General features: G+C 38.4%; 1 protein-coding gene across 1 annotated transcript in view; it reads right to left on the bottom strand.

Moving 5' to 3' along the window:
• Nucleotides 1-1683: 1683 nt before the first annotated feature.
• LOC133647640 (inactive dipeptidyl peptidase 10-like) overlaps nt 1684-18612 on the bottom strand; it is an 89668-nt gene continuing 72739 nt past the window's right edge. The window contains exons 22-27 of the mRNA XM_062043351.1: nt 18528-18582; nt 16505-16604; nt 15106-15164; nt 7485-7557; nt 7301-7374; nt 1684-7215 (exon numbers count right to left, since the gene is read on the bottom strand). Coding sequence (XP_061899335.1) covers nt 7084-7215; nt 7301-7374; nt 7485-7557; nt 15106-15164; nt 16505-16604; nt 18528-18582 — 493 coding nt within the window. The 3' untranslated portion in view covers nt 1684-7083. The remainder of the gene's footprint in view (nt 7216-7300; nt 7375-7484; nt 7558-15105; nt 15165-16504; nt 16605-18527; nt 18583-18612) is intronic.

Below are 18612 nucleotides of genomic sequence, written 5' to 3'. Positions count from 1 at the left end.
TTGTTATATATTCTAACAAAGTGTAGATTGGATTTTAACCTATTTAAAACATGTAATCAAAATTCTAAAATTAATCTTAATCGGGAAAAATTACTAATGATGTTCCATAAATTCTTTTTTTAATTTTTTCAAAAAGATTCGAATTAGCTAGTTTTTCTCTTCTTTTTTTCGGTTGAATTTTGAATTTTAAAGAGTCGAAATTGAAGATAAACTATGTTTCAAAATTAAATTGTCATTTTTTTCGGGTTTTCTCCTCTTTTAAACCGTTCAATTAAGTGTAAATATCATTAATTATTAATAATAACATAGAGTTAAAGGTAAATTGAGCAAATTGGCTATTTCTGGCAATTTATTAAAGTGTGTATCAAACTGGTAGCCCTTCGCATTAATCAGTACCCAAGAAGTAGCTCTTGGTTTCAAAAAGGTTGGTGACCCCTGGTCCAGGGGATTCCAGCGTACGACACCAGGGCATGATACATTCTGCATATCAAATCAACCACGGCTTGTTTTAGAATTTTACACAGAAAACTAATGGAAATACAGCAAATGCCACAAAACTGGTACCTGCTAACCAACGTGTGTAACTTTTCACCAGGAAACACATGCTCGCAAGATTTAGTATGTTTTTGAGTATGTTAGAGGCAATAGTAAATCATATTAATAATAACAATAATAATAATAGTAATTCAATAATAATAGAATGGAACAAATAGAAAAGTGGAAAAAGTAATGTATAAGGGGTCATGTTCATTTTAGGTTGCTTTTAAATATAGTGTTTATTTTAATAAAATACTCCATTATTCCCAACTTGTATATGAGGTAAAAAGTGTCTTCTGCCCCCTTTTGGCCTAAACACACTGATACCACAGCCTGATCTGTCGACTGTTATTTATCATTTTTAATATCGTGACATTGTGTTCATATTTTGTTAGAATGTCTAGTATTTTCTAAAATTATTGTCTTGTGTTTTATTTCAATTATAATCATAAGGAAACAAATTAAAATCATTTGAGGAGCTTAAAAATAAAGTTAAGTAAAAAGTATCCGTATTTAGTTAATTGATTGATTGAAACTTGTATTAGTAGATTGTACTGAGTACTGATTGTACTGAGTACTGATTGTACTGGTCAATTTTATTCCATAAAATTGACCACTATATGGTAACACCCGAATAAGTTTTTCAACTTGTTTAAGTCGGGGTCCACGTTAATCAATTCGTAACAGTAGGTTATCGCCCACCCCAGCTTTTGTCCTGTGATGATGCCCATTGTGTCTCTTCTCATTTGTCCATTCGGATTGAGTTCCTTTGCTTTTTTGCATCCAATTACCGTAATTGTGTTGGGGGTTTGCGCTACATGAGCTTTTTGTTCAGTCAAAAGAACATTTTACTTCCTGTCTGCTGCAGGCATCACTTAGTAGACTTTCTCCCCTCTTCTTGGATGGAGAGCAGTGTTGACAGATGAAAAAAGGACAAATTATCGTACCGGAGGCTTCGAACGATTGTGTTTTGAAGAAAATGATCGTATTTGCGCGGTACTCATCGGCCACAGTAAAACAGAACCTTTAAATACACTAACAGCACTTTTTTGGGGGGAAAAAAAGCTGCCACTTAAGGCACGTGAGCCAATGCACAACATATAAGGGCAAGATGTATCCTGTTCGTGTTTGCTAATAGATTTGTACTGAAGGGCTACAAAAATCAGACATTATGGGTTTTGTTTTAATTATTGACGATACAGAGGGTGAAATTATCGTACAAATACGATAATATTGCATGTCTGGCAACGCTGGAGGGAAGGCAAAATTCTTACAGTAATTAAATCGGCTCAGGTTCGGAGTTTAAATGCTTTCTATTTAACAACATACAGTACATACACAAAAACATAATGCCAAATATGTTAATGTAGATAAAGTGCTAAGAAAAAAACCTAATAAATCACAAAGCTCGATTCACATCCTGAAAACAATTTTTATATATACATATATTATTTTTCATGGTCTTACTATTGGTGTCATCTCCACTAGGTCTGGTTTAGTTTTTGCCTCATTCCTTTGACTGAACACTAAGACCCTGTCTACATTAAGCCGGATAACTCATTAAACAAATAATTATTTAGCCTAAGCCCCGTTTCAGCCACACTGAACCATCGTTTAAGGTTCCCCTCCTTGAAAAATTTTTCACACGGGTAAGTGCGCCGTGTATTTCTTGATTCTCCGGCTCTTAGCTTTGTATGGACTCATTGATCGTTTACAAAGTGAGTTCGGAGAGGAAGTGGCGTCAGAAAGAACGCGCCACAGCCAGCTTTATAATAAAGCGGTTTCGTAACTCGGAGCTAACCACTGGAAATATGGAGGCGAGTCATCCAGACATGCCCTTGTTTCTCCTTCTTCTACATGTACAGACACTTGTGGAAATCACACATGAATATCTTAAGAGAAAGTGATTGCAGCTATTTGGGATACAACACTTCTCAAGAGAACTTTCCAATGTCCAGGGCAGCTGTGCTTTGTATTACTTGGCCATCAAGGGAAAACTACGGAAAACGGCAAATTCTTTTGGACTGGCGAAGCAGACTGTATCAGTTATTGTCCGCCGTGTATGTCGCGGACTCAAGGTCTAGGTCCAGAGTATATAAAGTCATGAAAAAAGAATGGACAATGAAGGTGAAGGCAAAAGAGTGAGGAGTGTCCTGACCAGATATCTAGATCCCAAGACTGATTGTTAAATGTTCCATAAATCCGATAAAGATTTTATAAATTCTTGATGGCTCAGGTGTGATTCACTACAATAGGGCCCCGCAGCACACTGGATTACAGTCAATTGAAATACCACAACACTGGATATTGTTCAGATAAGTTACATTTAAGAACTTGCACAAAAAGCAACACTGGAGGTGACTGACGTGCGCATTTTCCGCGCATGTGTACAGCGGACGGAGGGGGGGGGGTCTTAAACGACCATTGTGGGTGTGTGGACAAGGATAAGGTTAGGTGGGATTTACCCTGGATAACCTTAGCCGGCTTAGTGCAGAAGGGGCCTAAGTAGTGGTTAATTTATCCAAGACTAGCTGCAGTGTGCTCAAACGACCACCAGGTAGCATCTGTTAGCGGATAACAATGCATAATCTTTTTCTCTTTCGGAGAAAGATACTGCACTTACCGTGACAGTCGATGTTTGTATCGATCTGCCCACCCGTTCAAGAGCTCTGTCTTAGCAGTTTGCTATGCTTTTTAGTATCCTCCAACGGCGCGTATCGTTAACATGTTTACCTATTCCTTGTCCTCCAGTGACAATGGTAAGAAAAACTGTGTGGACACTGATAAGGTTAGGCGGGATTTACCCTGGATAACCTTAGTGCAGAAGGGGCCTAAGGAGTGGTTAATTTATCCAGGACTAGCTGCAGTGTGCTCAAACGACCACCAGTTAGCATCTGTTAGCGGATAACAATGCATAATCTTTTTCTCTTTCGGAGAAAGATAATGCACTTACCGTGACAGTCGATATTTGTATCGATCTGCCCACCCGTTCAAGAGCTCTGTCTTAGCAGTTTGGTATGCTTTTTAGTATCCTCCAATGGTGTGTATCGTAACATGTTTAGACTATTCCTTGTCCTCCAGTGATAATGGTAAGAAAAACTGTGTGGACACTGATAAGGTTAGGTGGGATTTACCCTGGATAACCTTAGTGCAGAAGGGGCCTAAGGAGTGGTTAATTTATCCAGGACTAGCTGCAGTGTGCTCAAACGACCACCAGGTAGCATCTGTTAGCGGATAACAATGTATCGTCTCTTTCTCTTTCGGAGAACGATACTGCACTTACCGTGACAGTCGATGTTTATATCGATCTGCCCACCCGTTCAAGAGCTCTGTCTTAGCAGTTTGCTATGCTTTTTAGTATCCTATAACGGTGTGTATCATTAACATGTGTAGCTATTCCTTGTCCTCCAGTGACAATGGTAAGAAAAACTGCGTGGACACGGATAAGGTTAGGTGGGATTTACCCTGGATAACCTTAGTGTAGAAGGGGCCTAAGGAGTGGTTAATTTATCCAGGACTAGCTGCAGTGTGCTCAAACGACCACCAGGTAGCATCTGTTAGCGGATAACAATGTATCGTCTCTTTCTCTTTCGGAGAACGATACTGCACTTACCGTAACAGTCGATGTTTGTATCGATCTGCCCACCCGTTCAAGAGCTCTGTCTTATCAGTTTGCTATGCTTTTTAGTATCCTCCAACGGCGCGTATCGTTAACATGTTTAGCTATTCCTTGTGCTCCAGTGACAATGGTATGAAAAATTGTGTGGACACGGATAAGGTTCGTCGGGATTTACCCTGGATAACCTTAGTACAGAAGGGGCCTAAAGAGTGGTTAATTTATCCAGGACTAGCTGCAGTGTGCTCAAACGACCACCAGGTAGCATCTGTTAGCGGATAACAATGTATCGTCTCTTTCTCTTTCAGAGAACGATACTGCACTTACCGTAACAGTCGATGTTTGTATCGATCTGCCCACCCGTTCAAGAGCTCTGTCTTAGCAGTTTGGTATGCTTTTTAGTATCCTCCAACGGTGTGTATCGTAACATGTTTAGCTATTCCTTGTCCTTCAGTGATAATGGTAAGAAAAACTGTGTGGACACTGATAAGGTTAGGTGGGATTTACCCTGGATAACCTTAGTGCAGAAGGGGCCTAAGGAGTGGTTAATTTATCCAGGACTAGCTGCAGTGTGCTCAAACGACCACCAGGTAGCATCTGTTAGCGGATAACAATGTATCGTCTCTTTCTCTTTCGGAGAAAGATACTGCACTTACCGTGACAGTCGATGTTTGTATCGATCTGCCCACCCGTTCAAGAGCTCTGTCTTAGCAGTTTGCTATGCTTTTTAGTATCCTCCAACGGTGTGTATTGTAACATGTTTAGCTATTCCTTGTCCTCTAGTGATAATGGTAAGAAAAACTGATAAGGTCAGGTGGGATTTACCCTGGATAACCTTAGCCGGTTTAGTGCAGAAGGGGCCTAAGGAGTGGTTAATTTATCCAGGACTAGCTGCAGTGTGCTCAAACGACGACCAGGTAGCATCTGTTAGCGGATAACAATGTATCATCTCTTTCTCTTTCGGAGAACGATACTGCACTTACCGTAACAGTCGATGTTTGTATCGATCTGCCCACCCGTTCAAGAGCTCTGTCTTAGCAGTTTGCTATGCTTTTTAGTATCCTCCAACGGTGTGTATTGTAACATGTTTAGCTATTCCTTGTCCTCTAGTGATAATGGTAAGAAAAACTGATAAGGTCAGGTGGGATTTACCCTGGATAACCTTAGCCGGTTTAGTGCAGAAGGGGCCTAAGGAGTGGTTAATTTATCCAGGACTAGCTGCAGTGTGCTCAAACGACGACCAGGTAGCATCTGTTAGCGGATAACAATGTATCATCTCTTTCTCTTTCGGAGAACGATACTGCACTTACCGTAACAGTCGATGTTTGTATCGATCTGCCCACCCGTTCAAGAGCTCTGTCTTATCAGTTTGCTATGCTTTTTAGTATCCTCCAACGGCGCGTATCGTTAACATGTTTAGCTATTCCTTGTCCTCCAGTGACAATGGTATGAAAAACTGTGTGGACACGGATAAGGTTAGGCAGGATTTACCCTGGATAACCATAGTGCAGAAGGGGCCTAAGGAGTGGTTAATTTATCCAGGACAAGCTGCAGTGTGCTCAAACGACCACCAGGTAGCATCTGTTAGCGGATAACAATGTATCGTCTCTTTCTCTTTCGGAGAAAGATACTGCACTTACCGTGACAGTCGATATTTGTATCGATCTGCCCACCCGTTCAAGAGCTCTGTCTTAGCAGTTTGCTATGCTTTTTAGTATCCTCCAACGGTGTGTATCGTAACATGTTTACCTATTCCTTGTCCTCCAGTGAAAATGGTAAGAAAAACTGATAAATTTAGGTGGGATTTACCCTGGATAACCTTAGATGGCTTAGTGCAGAAGGGGCCTAAGGAGTGGTTAATTTATCCAGGACTAGCTGCAGTGTGTTCAAACGACCACCAGGTAGCATCTGTTAGCGGATAACAATGTATCGTCTCTTTCTCTTTCGGAGAAAGATACTGCACTTACCGTGACAGTCGATGTTTGTATCGATCTGCCCACCCGTTCAAGAGCTCTGTCTTATCAGTTTGCTATGCTTTTTAGTATCCTCCAACGGTGTTTATCGTAACATGTTTACCTATTCCTTGTCTTCCAGTGATAATGGTAAGAAAAACTGATAAGGTTAGGTGGGATTTACCCTGGATAACCTTAGCCGGCTTAGTGCAGAAGGGGCCTAAGGAGTGGTTAATTTATCCAGGACTAGCTGCAGTGTGCTCAAACGACCACCAGGTAGCATCTGTTAGCGGATAACAATGTATCGTCTCTTTCTCTTTCGGAGAACGATACTGCACTTACCGTAACAGTCGATGTTTGTATCGATCTGCCCATCCGTTCAAGAGCTCTGTCTTATCAGTTTGCTATGCTTTTTAGTATCCTCCAACGGTGTGTATCGTAACATGTTTACCTATTCCTTGTCTTCCAGTGATAATGGTAAGAAAAACTGATAAGGTTAGGTGGGATTTACCCTGGATAACCTTAGCAGGCTTAGTGCAGAAGGGGCCTAAGGAGTGGGTAATATATCCAGGACAAGCTGCAGTGTGCTCAAACAACCACCAGGTAGCACGCCGAGGAAAAGCCATCGTGGTGCGTTCTTCACCCGAGAGATGAGGCCAAAACTAATCCAGACCTACGGTATACAAACAACAGAAATACTGACACCAAGTAAAAACTAAAAAGCCTGAGTGACAGGCAGGAATCTACAGTCAGTGCACAGCTCTAAGATGGCTTCAAGCCTCCGGCAACACTTTGTCTCATGTCCGGCAATGACAGAAATGATTCGGTCTTAGTCTGCACACGAGGACGCATCTAAGAACTTAAAGCAAAAAAAACAAAACACAACCTGATCTTTGAAGTCATCCACTTGTCGACCAAATATTAGGCTACATGTAAACACGCGCTCATTTCCTGTGGCGTTAACTCCCCGCCGACCCCTCACTCGTCCTCGGCGTGGCGGTCCAGTAACGACGAGGCCTCCAGGAGACATCCCCTGAAGTAACCAATCAAAGAGTGCATCAGTTGACTCCGGCTGTGCCTCGACAGGAAGTGGCCTTCGTCGGGGTAGATCTGTCCCAAAGCGGAATCGGTCATGTTCAGGCAAATGTCCCACCAAATTGATCTCTGTCGTCTTTTTGTCTGACATGTGTGGTACCTGCATCGTGTAGTTGGCTCCCACCCGGATCAAGTGCTTGATGAGCTCTGCCGAGTGCTGGAAGTTAACGTTTGCTACAAGGGGGGGAGAACACAAATGGAGGATCACTCGCAGTTCAGTGACTACACCATGGCCTCTATGTCGAGGCACTGGCAAAAAATAAAAATTGAAAGTTTGCGCCTACCGTCGGCGGTCCCATGGGCGAGAAACAGAGTTCCTCCCTGCACACCTTTCATTTCAGGGAGGACTTTGGACATCTGCACGGAAATAATTCAAGTTAAAAGTTAAAGTACCAATGATTGTCACACACGCACTAGGTGTGACGAAATTATCCTCTGCAATTGACCCATCACCCTTGATCACCCCCTGGGAGGTAATGGGTCCCATTTTTATAGTCTTTGGTATGACTCGGCCGGAGTTTGAACTCACGATCTACAGATCTCAAGGCGGACACTCTATAATGTAATTCGTTGTGAGGCAAGGGTGTCAAACTCATTTTAGATCGGGGGGCCACGTGGAGGAAAGTCTACTCCCAAGTGGGCCGGACTGGTAAAATCCCGGCATGATAACTTATATTTATACTTTCTGAATAAATCATGTGATAAAGTTCTTTAGTCAACTCATTGGTGTTAATTTTCAATCTATCAAGATAAAAAAATAATATCAAAATCAAATTACAGGATGTTATTTATGTAGTTTGATCATTTTCCTCGACTGGTGCACTAACATCATGTGGTTTATTTTTTTTTACATATGTTGCATCATCTACAAAGATACAAAGAATTGCTATTGCGACATCTAGTGGACACATTTAGAACAGCTGTTTCTTTAATTAAAAAATGTAGGCTCATTTTTATACTTAGCAAACTCATCCTAACCTGACTCTCGCCAGATCCTTGTAGTTGGCTGAGCTCCACACAAGGATCTAGGCTCGAGGGCAATGCAAACTCCTTCAAAATAGCAAACAATAATAAACCAATCAGGATCGCCGGGCGGGATTTTCATAGACGTGACGTAGAAAGTGGTACATGTAAACCAGAACTATTTAACTGGCGGCAAAGCTTTTCATTTGGCCCGCCGAACATCACCCAAATAGGCTTGATGGAACCATTAAAACTTTGGTTGCTCATGTATGCAGTACTCCCGTCACCCCGCAGAGGGCAAGAATGAGGCATGTGTGTCGAAGAAGACTAGATATTCGAAAAAATATCAAAATAAATTGCAAAAATCTGACTTTTGCAAACGACTGGACAACAAAGTATGCATTTTTTTTACTCGAGTCATTGGTTTTCCGGCGGACCTTTTAAGCCGCGGACACATTGATCCAGACAATCAGCGACAATGGCAGAAATCCCAGCGTTTAAAGCTTCATCACGAACCTTAGTCAAATATGTTTATGTAGATATGGGACTGTGGAGGGGGGCGTGGTCGGCGCGCCTCCTGCGGGAAGGGAGTGTGTACATACTTGCCAACCCTCCCGAATTTTCCAGGAGACTCCCGACAATCTCCCGGGACAACCATTCTCCCGATTTCCAGCCGGACTTAAGGCACGCCCCCTCCAGGTCCGTGCGGACCTGAGTGAGGACAGCCTGTCGTCACGTCCGCTTGGCCAACCAAAAAGTAACCACAGAACACTATACCGTTTAGTGTTCTGTGGTTACTTTTTGGTTGGCCAACGGTTTACGTTGTATTGCGCACCCTGACGGCAAGTGTGGGAGTCGGTTCTGAAGTATGAAGTAAAGAGACGTAACTTCATCACCTCGCCTGGTTATTGTCTCCAACCCAGAATATTACACCGCCCATACCTATGCTCCTTCACAGGCTGTGCTACTGGCTGCAAAGCATTGCACTTTCAAATACAACAATGAGTAGAGAGGAGTGTTATGTGTGTATATGTGTAAATAAATGAACACTGAAATTCAAGTATTTATTTTATTTACATGTATATATATATATATATATATATATATATATATATATATAGCTAGAATTCAGATTGAGATTGTAGCGTCTTCAGTAATGCGGACGCTGTATCGATCCGTTGTGGTGAAGAAGGAGCTGAGCCGGAAGGCAAAGCTCTCGATTTACCGGTCGAAATACGTTCCCATCCTCACCTATGGTCATGAGCTTTGGGTCATGACTGAAAGGACAAGATCACGGGTACAAGCGGCCAAAATGAGTTTCCTCCGCCGGGTGGCGGGGCTCTCTTAGAGATAGGGTGAGAAGCTCTGTCATCCGAGAGGAGCCAGATGAGGTGGTTCGGGCATCTGGTCAGGACGCCACCCAAACGCCTCCCTAGGGAGGTGTTTCGGGCACGTCCGACCGGTAGGAGGCCACGGGGAAGACCCAGGACACGTTGGGAAGAGTATCTCTCCCGGCTGGCCTGGGAACGCCTCTGGATCCCCCGGGAGGAGCTGGACGAAGTGGCTGGGGAGAGGGAAGTCTGGGCTTCCCTACTTAGGCTGCTGCCCCCGCGACCCGACCTCGGATAAGCGGGAGAAGATGGATGGATATATATATATATATATATATATATATATATATATATATATATATATATATATATATATATATATATATATATATATATATATATATATATATATATATATATATATATATATATATATATATATATATATATATATGTATGTGTGGGAAAAATCACAAGACTATTTCATCTCTACAGGCCTGTTTCATGAGGGGTTTTCCTCAATCCTCAGGAGATTTTTTTATTTTTTTATTTTTTTTTTAAATCTCCTGAGGATTGAGGAAAACCCCTCATGAAACAGGCCTGTAGAGATGAAATAGTCTTGAGATTTTTCCCACACATACATATTACGCTCTACCACGGTATCGAGCACTATTTTTTGGATATCTAATTAAGACATATATATATATATATATATATATATATATATATATATATATATATATATATATATATATATATATATATATATATATATATATATATATATATACACATATATATACACATATATATATATATATATATATATATATATATATATATATATATATATATATATATATATATATATATATATATATATATATGTATATATATATATGTATATATATATAATAAAATATATATATATATAGCTAGAATTCACTGAAAGTCAAGTATTTATTTTATTTATATACTGTATATATAAGAAATACTTGAATTTCAGTGAATTCTAGCTATAAATATACTCCTCCCCCCTTAACCCCGCCAACCTCAAACCCCCCACAATCTCCCGAATTTGGAGGTGTCAAGGTTGGCAAGTATGAGTGTGTATGGCCCGGCTTCGAAGCCCAGCTGGCAGGTGAGTAGATTACCCAGCTGGGGCTGGAGAGACTGAAAAGTCGCGGAGCAGAGCACTGTCCCTGTGCGTCAACGAAAATAAAAGATTGTTCAAACGGCAGAGGAACTGCAACTGGGACTTTTGTTTATCGGATTAAAAACCAGATCAATCCTGAAGATGTCCTCCAGTAGTGGAATAAAGTCCCACAAGTGATCGGCTGTGCAGTGGAAATGCACACAACATGCAAACACTAGAGCATGCTAGTGGTAAGTGGGAAACGTGTCTTGGAAAGGTCACCGAGGGACATTTTGAAAGCGGCCTGGCCTTTGAAAGCGTGCAGCCGCCTGACTGGAAATGAAGGCGCACCGTGGAATGGCCACCAAACGGGCGCGTCCCTCGGGCTTCTCTCCCAGTATTCACACGCATTGCTCGGCGGCACCGAGGATGGAAGGTAAGTCTCAAATCACCATGCAGGCGGGGTTCCATCACGGCGCAGACAGCTGTTTCATGACCTTTGTCCTTTCGTTGTGAGGACGGGATTGATGTGCCACTGATTATTAACCGATCAGACTGTGCCCAGTCTTTGGATGTCACTGAAGAGCAGCTGCCACGACCAAAATAGAGCACCGTGACCCAATTCGACGTAACCCACTTGGAAGAAAACTCTTGACAGCAACCTTCACTTAGAGGTCAGTCTGGAATTTCCCTTTTTAAACAAATATTCTTTTCAAAAGGGTATATTTTCCTCTTGGACCTGACACAACTTCCAAGCATAGGCGCCGATCCCGCGGGTGCTTCGGGGGCCCGGGCACCCACGTGGGATTGACGGTGTTAGAGTAATTGTTTCTAAATGATCACAAGAACTTTGTATTATATTGAGTTCCTGACAAGAAGACAAAAGCTGTCTTTGAAACCTACCAAGAGTAAGGCTCGTAAAACTCCACTGTGTTGGGGGGGAGGGGGGGGGAGCAAGATGAAGGTGTTCCTGTGTTCTTTCATGTATGGTAATCAACAGAAGGATGTTGTTCTGGCCCAAGGACTTCAGAGCGGAGAGATTACAGGATCTGCCCAATTTCAAGACGACCTCTTTTTGAAGTATTTTACAAACTCTTTTTGAACTATTTTACAAACTCTTTTTGAACTGACCTTTCCTGTGAATTGTTTACGACCTTTTCTGTGAACTTTTTGCGACCTTTGTCCTTTGGAAACAATGGTGGCCATGTGGTCGGGGAGGGTCCAAAATAAAAGGAGGAGGCGTGCTATCTTTTGGCAGAGCGTGCTGGAGACTGTTCAAGAGTACAGTGTGTCCAGGCGTTTCTCCCCAATTGAGTCCAAATTGAATGTTGTCTCCGTTTAATTCCTTGCCTCTTGTCTTGTTTAATAAATGTCGTCAGTGTTTGAACCTGACAGACGGCAACTTTAATTACTTTACATAATTTTGGAAAAATCAACCCTGTTGTTAATTTAGTGGCGTGTTTGGTCCGTTTCACATATTAAAATAGTCACAAATCAAATAGTCTATAATTAACAAAATCTAACCAAAGCTTTATCGTGCCCGATAATGAACTAATGACACATTCATCTTGACTTTGAACACACTGCCCACGAACGAATGAAGGGCATGCTTAATCAATCAATCAATCAATGATTACTTATATAGCCCTAAATCACGAGTGTCTCAAAGGGCTGCACAAGCCACAACGTCATCCTCGGCTCAGATCCCACATCAGGGCAAGGAAAAAACTCAACCCAATGGGATGACAATGAGAAACCTTGGAGGGGACCGCAGATGTGGGGACAAAGTTCTGACTTTTATCACAATATTGCCAATTTTTTGGTTGTTCTTGTAAAATTGTCACATTTTTTGAGTAAAATTGTGACTTTTGTCATCATTTTGCCAAGTCAAATTCCGATTATTATTATTATAATATTGACACAATTTTAAAGTTTTCTTATAAAATTGTGAATTTTGTCCAGTAAAATTGCGACACTTTTCATAAAATTGACAACATTTTAAGCTTTTCTTGTAAAATTGCGACTGTTATTGAGTAAAATTCCAACGTTTATCATAATATTGCACACATGTTCGGTTTTTCTTGTAAAATGTTGACTTGCGTTGAGTAAAATGACGACATTTATTGTAAAACTTCCACTGTGTGTGTGTGTGTGTGTGTGTGTGTGTTCTTGTATTTCTACCCTTCTTGAGAGACCAACAAGGAAAAGTAGCTTCCATATGAGGAGGTGTGAACAAGTGATGACATAAATCATGGTCCCAATCCATCTAATAGAGAATGTCTCATTAGCACCCCTGGTGGTGAAATCTATCAAAATGTGGGTGGTCCCAAAAAGGAGGGATTTTTCAAATTGACTGTGTGTCGGTTTTAAAAGTGCTCCTCCTCTGGTCAACATATGAAATAACAAGTGTGTGTAAGAAATTGAAAAGTGCCCCCTTTGGCCAAAATGTAAAAAAAAAAATAAAAAAATATGTATATAGATACATACTGTAATAACTTTAAGTAAATAATGAATGATTAAAAACCAATTACAAAAAAATAAAAATAAATAAATAAACTAAAAGCAGTCTTTTTCTCACAATGTGTCGACTTTTTTCTTATAAATTGGGAACAATTTCTCATATTCTTTCTGTTTCTGTAATATTGCAATATTTTCTCGTAAAATTATTACTTTTTAATGCAAGATGGTGACGTTTGTCATATAAAAGTCTGACTTTTATCACAATATGGCCAATTTTTTTTGTTGTTCTTGTAAAATAGTGACTTTTTTCGAGTGAAATTATGACTTTTGTCATCATGTTGCCAAGTAAAATTCAGATTATATTATAATATTGACACAATTTTTGAATGTTCCTATAAAATTGCGAATTTTGTCGAATTTTAAGCTTTTTCCTGTAAAATTGTGACTGTTATTGAGTAAAATTCCAACGTTTATCATAATATTGCACACATGTTCGGTTTTTCTTGTAAAATTTTGACTTGCGTTGAGTAAAATGACGACTGTTATTGTAATACTGCCAAAATTCTAGGTTTTTCTTGTGAAATTGTGACCTTTTTCTTGTAAAATTCCAACTCATTTTTCACAAAAACCTTTTTTATATTTGCATCGTATGTATATATTATTAATGTTGTAAATACACATCTTTATATATCTAGAAAGGCTGGTCCTAAAGAGGTAGGCATTATTCGGAGGTCTCAAGAAGGTAACACATACAAGAATGTGTGTGTGTGTGTGGGTGTGTGTGTGTGTGGGTGTGTGTGTGTGTGTGTGTGTGTGTGTGTGTGTGTGTGTTCTTGTGTTTCTATCCTTCTTGAGACATATCCATATGAGGAGGTGTGAACAAGTGATGACATAAATCATGGTCCCAATAACATTGCATCTAATAGAGAATGTCTCATTAGCACCCCTGGTGGTGACATCTGTCAAAATGAGGGTGGTCCCAAAAAGGAGGGATTTTTCAAATTGACTGTGTGTCGCTTTTAAAAGAGCTCCGCCTCTGGTCAACATATGAAATAACAAGTGTGTGTAAGAAATTGAAACGTGCCCCCTTTGGCCAAAATGTAAAAAGTAAACAAATAAATATGTATATAGATACATGCTGTAATAACAAAGTAAATAATGAATGATTAAAAACCGAATTACAAAAAAATAAATAATAAGAAATAAACTAAAAGCAGTCTTTTTCTCACAATGTGTCGACTTTTTTCTTATAAATTGGGAACAAATTCTCATATTCTTTCTGATTCTGTAATATTGCAATATTTTCTCGTAAAATTATTACTTTTTAATGCAAAATCATTACTTTTTAATGCAAAATGGTGACGTTTGTCATATAAAATTCTGACTTTTATCACAATATGGCCAATTTTTTTTGTTGTTCTTGTAAAATAGTGACATTTTTCGAGTGAAATTATGACTTTTGTCATCATTTTGCCAAGTAAAATTCAGATTATATTATAATATTGACACAATTTTTGAATGTTCCTATAAAATTGCGAATTTTGTCGAATTTTAAGCTTTTTCCTGTAAAATTGTGACTGTTATTGAGTAAAATTCCAACGTTTATCATAATATTGCACACATGTCCGGTTTTTCTTGTAAAATGTTGACTTGCGTTGAGTAAAATGACGACTATTATTGTAATACCGCCAAAATTCTAGGTTTTTCTTGTGAAATTGTGACCTTTTTCTTGTGAAATTCCAACTCATTTTTCACAAAAACCTTTTTTATATTTGCATAGTATGTATATATTATTAATGTTGTAAATACACATCTTTATATATCTAGAAAGGGTGGTCCTAAAGAGGTAGGCATTATTCGGAGGTCTCAAGTATGTGTGTGTGTGTGTGTGTGTGTGTGTGTGTGTGTGTGTGTGTGTGTGTGTGTGTGTGTGTGTGTGTGTGTGTGTGTGTGTGTGTGTGTGTGTGTGCGTGCGTGCGTGTGTGTGTGTGTGTGTGTGTGGAGGAAGCGTCTCACTTGATATATGTTGTCCTCTGTGGAAGGCAAACCAAAGTAGCGCTCTGAGAATGCAGAAGCTGCAAGCAATAAAGGAGAATGTTATGTTTTAGATTTTTCCCAATGAGAAAAAATGTGCTCCATGGCACATTCTAAAAATATAATTACACAAAATAAAAAACATCAACATTGGGGGAAAAAAGAAGAAAGACAGGTTCAAATGTTAATGTTGTGAAACCTGACGCTGACATAAGCGGTTTTCGACAAAACCCAAATAAAAACTAAAAACTGGGTTGTACGGTATGCCGGTATTAGTATAGTACCGCGATACTAATTAATTATATTCGGTACTATACTGCCTCTGGAAAGTACCGATAAACCACCCTGTCATCGTCGTCACGTCGTGTCATTGCTGGTTTACAACCAGAGGAGCATGTTCGGCAGTGCACACACACCGAGTACTTACAAGCAGACACAGTGTGTGGACAGAAAAGGGAGAACAGACTCATTTTGGCATAAAAACCAAAGATAAAGGTGAAATTATAACACTGAAACGCCCTCAGGAAGAGGTGCTTTAAGACATGCTAAAGTTCAGCCGCAGTCTGTAGTGTTTTAGCTACTTCTAAATCACTAATCCTTTGCTCCGTGGCGACAAATAAAGTACGTTTCTTACAAGTATCATTATCATTGCAGGACGAGGAATAGCTAAACATGTATCACTACACACCATAGCTCACCGGCGTCAAAATGTAAACAAACGCCATTGGTGGATCTACACCTGACATCCACTGTAATGATACCAAGTACAGGAGCGTATCTAGTCGATACTACGTGGATATTTTTCGACGAAACTCAGGAAATATGTCTCTGGACACATGAGGACTTTGAATATGACCAATGTATGATCCTGTAACGACTTGGTATCGGATTGATACCCAAATTTGTGGTATGATCCATAACTAATGTAAAGTATCAAACAACAGAAGAATTATTACATTTTAACAGAATTTTATTTAAGGACAAACTTGCAATAAGAAACATGTTTAATGTACCTTAAGATTTTTGGGTAAAATTAAGTCAATAATGAAATTTTTTGTGGTCCCCGATACCAAAATATTGGTATCGGTACAACACTAATTCAGTGTTTTACTGTTAATAGTTAATAATGTATGTCCCACGTTCTTTATTTTCATGTACATTATGGGTGTGTCATTCAATAAAAATAAAAAAAATTCCATTCCATGTCATAACTTTTTTAGCTTTCAATCAGACATTGTTGTGAGTTTTTGTATTAGTGTATACCGTTTTTGTATTAGTGTATACCGGCCCCCAGGCGCATGTTTTTTCTCTAAATTTGGCCCCCCGAGTGAAAATAATTGCCGTACGAGAAGGATTTCATGCAGCCAGACTTGTCGCTCACCATACAAGGTCCAGTCGACAACAGGAGCCTGAGCCGCAGCGCATCGGATTATCCGTTCTGTGGACTTCAGCAGCATTAGCGTCAGGTAGCCGCCATAGTCCTGCAGGAGGAATATTCTCATTGGATCAGCTGTATAATAGACTGTATTTATATTATTCACATGTGAATAATGCTGTATAATAGACTGTATTTATATTATTCACATGTGAATAATGCAGTATAACAGACTATATTTATGTTATTCACATGTGAATAATGCTGTATAATGGACTGTATTTATACTATTCACATGTAAATAATGCTGCATAATAGACTGTATTTATATTATTCACATGTGAATAATGCAGTATAACAGACTATATTTATGTTATTCACATGTGAATAATGCTGTATAACAGACTGTATTTATACTATTCACATGTAAATAATGCTGCATAATAGACTGTATTTATATTATTCACATGTGAATAATGCTGTATAATAGACTGTATTTATATTATTCACATGTGAATAATGCTGTATAATAGACTGTATTTGTATTATTCACATGTGAATAATGCTGTATAATAGACTGTATTTATATTATTCACTTGTGAAAAATGCTGTATAATAGACTGTATTTATATTATTCACATGTGAATAATGCTGCATAATAGACTGTATTTATATTATTCACTTGTGAATAATGCAGTATAATAGACTGTATTTATATTATTCACATGTGAATAATGCTGTATAATGGACTGTTTTTATATTATTCACATGTGAATAATGCTTTATAATAGACTGTATTTATGTTATTCACATGTGAATAATGCTGTATAATAGACTGTATTTATATTATTCACATGTGAATGATGCTGTATAATACATTGTGTTTATGTTATTCACATGTGAATAATGTCGTATAATAGACTGCATTTATACTATTCACATGTGAATAATGCTGTATAATGGACTGTTTTTATATTATTCACATGTGAATAATGCTGTATAATAGACTGTATATTATTCACATGTGAATAATGCTGTATAATAGACTGTATGTATATTATTCACATGTGAATAATGCTTTATAATAGACTGTATTTATGTTATTCACATGTGAATAATGCTGTACAACAGACTGTATTTATATTATTCACATGTGAATAATGCTGTATAATAGACTGTATTTATATTATTCACATGTGAATAATGCTGTGTAATAGACTGTATTTATATTATTCACATGTGAAAAATTCTGTATAATAGACTGTATTTATATTATTCACATGTGAATAATGCTGCATAATAGACTGTATTTATATTATTCACTTGTGAATAATGCAGTATAATAGACTGTATTTATATTATTCACATGTGAATAATGCTGTATAATGGACTGTTTTTATATTATTCACATGTGAATAATGCTGTATAATAGACTGTATTTATATTATTCACATGTGAATAATGCTGTATAATAGACTGTATTTATATTATTCACATGTGAATAATGCTGTATAATAGACTGTGTTTGTATTATTCACATGTGAATAATGCTGTATAATAGACTGTATTTATATTATTCACATGTGAATAATGCTGTATAATAGACTGTATTTATATTATTCACATGTGAATGATGCTGTATAATAGACTGTGTTTATATTATTCACATGTGAATAATGTCATATAATAAGACTGCATTTATACTATTAACATGTGAATAATGCTGTATAATAGACTGTATTTATATTATTCACATGTGAATAATGCTGTATAATAGACTGTATATTATTCACATGTGAATAATGCTGTATAATAGACTGTATTTATATTATTCACATGTGAATAATGCTGTATAATAGACTGTATTTATAGTATTCACATGTGAATAATGCTGTATAATAGACTGTATTTATATTATTCACATGTGAATAATGCTGTATAATAGACTGTATTTGTATTATTCACATGTGAATAATACAAATGAGATTTTGTCAATGCAGTCACAAAAAAATACCAAGAATGATCAAACCTCTCCAAAAACTCCAACCCGAGTGGGATCGATGAAGGGCAGCTTCATTAAGTACCTGGAGAGAGGAGGCACATCAACCTGTCAT

The sequence above is a fragment of the Entelurus aequoreus genome, linkage group LG01 (assembly GCF_033978785.1).
Source record: "Entelurus aequoreus isolate RoL-2023_Sb linkage group LG01, RoL_Eaeq_v1.1, whole genome shotgun sequence".
NCBI lineage: Eukaryota > Metazoa > Chordata > Actinopteri > Syngnathiformes > Syngnathidae > Entelurus > Entelurus aequoreus.
The sequence above is the reverse complement of the archived record's forward strand: the minus strand, read 5'-3'. Positions and strand labels throughout refer to the sequence as shown.